Genomic DNA, 2,479 nt, shown 5'->3' with positions numbered 1-2,479 from the left:
TTTACATGTATCTTCATCGTCCTTTGGGCCAAATTAACTCAGTCATGTCTTTGGGAAGCGCCTTACTTCTCTGCGAAGTGTTTAACAGCAGTAGGCAGCTTCTTCCATGTCACTCTGACTCGAGCTGCAGGGCTCGGTCCAAGGAGACCGGTCTCTGCTGTGACCATGGTTTCGTACTGCCTGCACTCGGCTCCCCAGCCAACTTTGGCCTGTTGTGAAGCAGTTTGGGTTTTTTTACTGGTTGTGTTGGATAAAAAATGTCAGTGTCAAAGACAAGCATAAAAAAGGGTTTCTTACAGAGACTTTGAACTTGCTCATCAGCATTCCGTCAGCACACAACTTCCAGTTGTTATCAGCAGCCAAGGCAGCCAGGATGATCTGGATTCTGGCAGTGGGTTTGTCCAGGTACGCTGCCAGTTGGTATCCATGCACCATTTTGTCAGCTCTGATAGCTCGGACAATAACCGCAAAGACTGGAGCAACTTCATTGCCCAGGAATTTGTTCTTTGAGACAAAACAAACTCATAGAATAAGTAAAGAGAGGAGAGGAGACATTACTGGGAAGAACGCTGCCTGAATTACCTTTTGGTAGATGGTCTCGAAGCTTGAAGCGCTGCTAGTAGAACGTGTTGCAGAGATGGCCTGAGAGTTCAGAGCCTACGATCAGATGGAAATGCAGTTAGTGATGATGTGTGATGTTACCAGTTAAAGACTGAACCTGTTCTGTTTTACTGGTCGTACCTCTTTCTTATGGTTCTTCTTGAAATGTGGTTTGTAGATTATTTCCTGTTGAGAAAGGAGTATTTTTATCAGACTTCATTCCTACTGTGATGTATGTGTCAGTTCTTCATGATGCATCACTGACACGTTACCTTTGAGTGGCGAACACTTGAACGAGAGGAGCTTGAGCTGGCGCTAAAGAGAGATGCGAGGCTGGATGCAGAGCTGGACCTTGAAGAGATCGGAGATCTTGAGGAGCTGATGTGGCTGCTCCTGCTGATGCTTCTGCTGCTGCTGCTGCTCCTGCTGCTGCTCCTGCGTATGCTCTTTCTGCTGCTGCTCTTGCTGATGCTCCTGCTGCTGGAACTAGCTGAGCTGACGTTTGAAGACACAGAAGAAGACTTTGAGCTCCTGGAGCTAGATGAAGACGACATGGAGCTGCTCTTCCTCCCAGGAGCCAGAATCTTGTTGAGCTTCCTCAAGACCGGATTGGCTTCGACCACCTCCTCTTCACTCAGATTGATCTGTTTAATCAGCTTCTCTGCAGCCTTTGGACCAACTTGAATCTCAATCTCCAGTCTTTCAAGGGCTTCACCCTCTGTTGAACATGTCAACAATTGTTGTTATTATTAACCATTGATTCTTTTTTTTAGCTTTCCATTAAAAAAAACCTACCTTGTTTCCAAGAAATAACAAAAGAGTGTTTTCCAGCCATTTTGAAGAGGGCAGCGTCGCTGATGTAGGCAGCGTTATCTGTGGCGATCTTGATGCAGCCTTTCAGTCCGATGGCAGCAGCACAGTACTTCTTCCTGAAGTGAGCTGCTTTGGGTTTTATAATAGGCTTGGCAGCAATTAAGTCATTGGCCACGACCTCTGAGGACCTTGACTGTGGAGCAGTAACATTATCTTCAGTACAAGAGATGGAACTGCCATGTTGAACTGACACATATGCATTCAAAATAAATGGAAGCTAACCAGACTAGCAGCAGCAGATGACCTTGACGTTGATTTGAGAATCTCACTTGAGATGGGCTCCAGCACCTGGGCAGGGACAAGTGGAGTGATCCTTACAGCTGTCAGGTCCTCAATATTTCTTGCCAAGGCATATGTCTCAACGCTGTTGCAGAAACAAAAAATTGAAGCCTGTGGTTTGAGGAAACCAACTTAACAAAGTTGCAGGAAACAAACTTACTGCACAGCTGCGATGTCTTCAGGTGCAGAAATGGGCAGGGCTTGGATCTTAAAGTGACCCTCGTTGATGTTCAGTCTTGCAGCGATCTTGGCAGGTATAATGGAGTTGATCTTGGCTCTTGACAGCAGAGCAGCCTGGACCACAGCGGTGTTTATGCCCATCACAGCAAAGGTGTTCACGACGACACTGAGAGGAGATCAATTCACATATTTTCATAAAACGTCATAGAATTCATCTTTATCTTTCAGGTGTTGGAGCTGATGAGGACCTTGGTCTGATCTCAGTCTCAAGCTGCACATCGGTCTTCATCAGGTGAGCGAGCTGGAAGTGTTCACCCAGTTCTGGTGATGTGGTGGCCTTTACTGTGAGATAAATGAATAGAAATACATCAAATATATATATATATATATATATATATATATATATATGCCTTTTTACTATCTGCCAGAAATATAGCAAAATAGCATCAGTTTAAACTAACAAAAAAAACAGAAAGACAGAAAACGACATAATAGCTAAGACTGAAGCATCATCAGACAGAAAACAGACATAATAGCTAAGACTGAA

The 2,479-nt window shown here is 44.6% G+C and overlaps 1 protein-coding gene across 1 annotated transcript in view; it reads right to left on the bottom strand.

Annotated features, from left to right (window-relative positions):
• LOC103392840 (vitellogenin-1-like) overlaps nt 1–2,479 on the bottom strand; it is a gene marked incomplete at its 5' end in the record, with an annotated part of 8,440 nt that overhangs the window by 2,247 nt on the left and 3,714 nt on the right. The window contains 9 exon segments of the mRNA XM_025053432.1: nt 8–209; nt 298–504; nt 583–657; nt 742–786; nt 873–1,318; nt 1,396–1,606; nt 1,696–1,837; nt 1,913–2,098; nt 2,181–2,274. Coding sequence (XP_024909200.1) covers nt 8–209; nt 298–504; nt 583–657; nt 742–786; nt 873–1,318; nt 1,396–1,606; nt 1,696–1,837; nt 1,913–2,098; nt 2,181–2,274 — 1,608 coding nt within the window.

The sequence above is a fragment of the Cynoglossus semilaevis genome, chromosome 2 (assembly GCF_000523025.1).
Source record: "Cynoglossus semilaevis isolate Cse_v1.0 chromosome 2, Cse_v1.0, whole genome shotgun sequence".
NCBI classification, from domain to species: domain Eukaryota; kingdom Metazoa; phylum Chordata; class Actinopteri; order Pleuronectiformes; family Cynoglossidae; genus Cynoglossus; species Cynoglossus semilaevis.
Note: the sequence above shows the minus strand (reverse complement) of the source record. Positions and strands in the feature narration are given on the sequence as shown.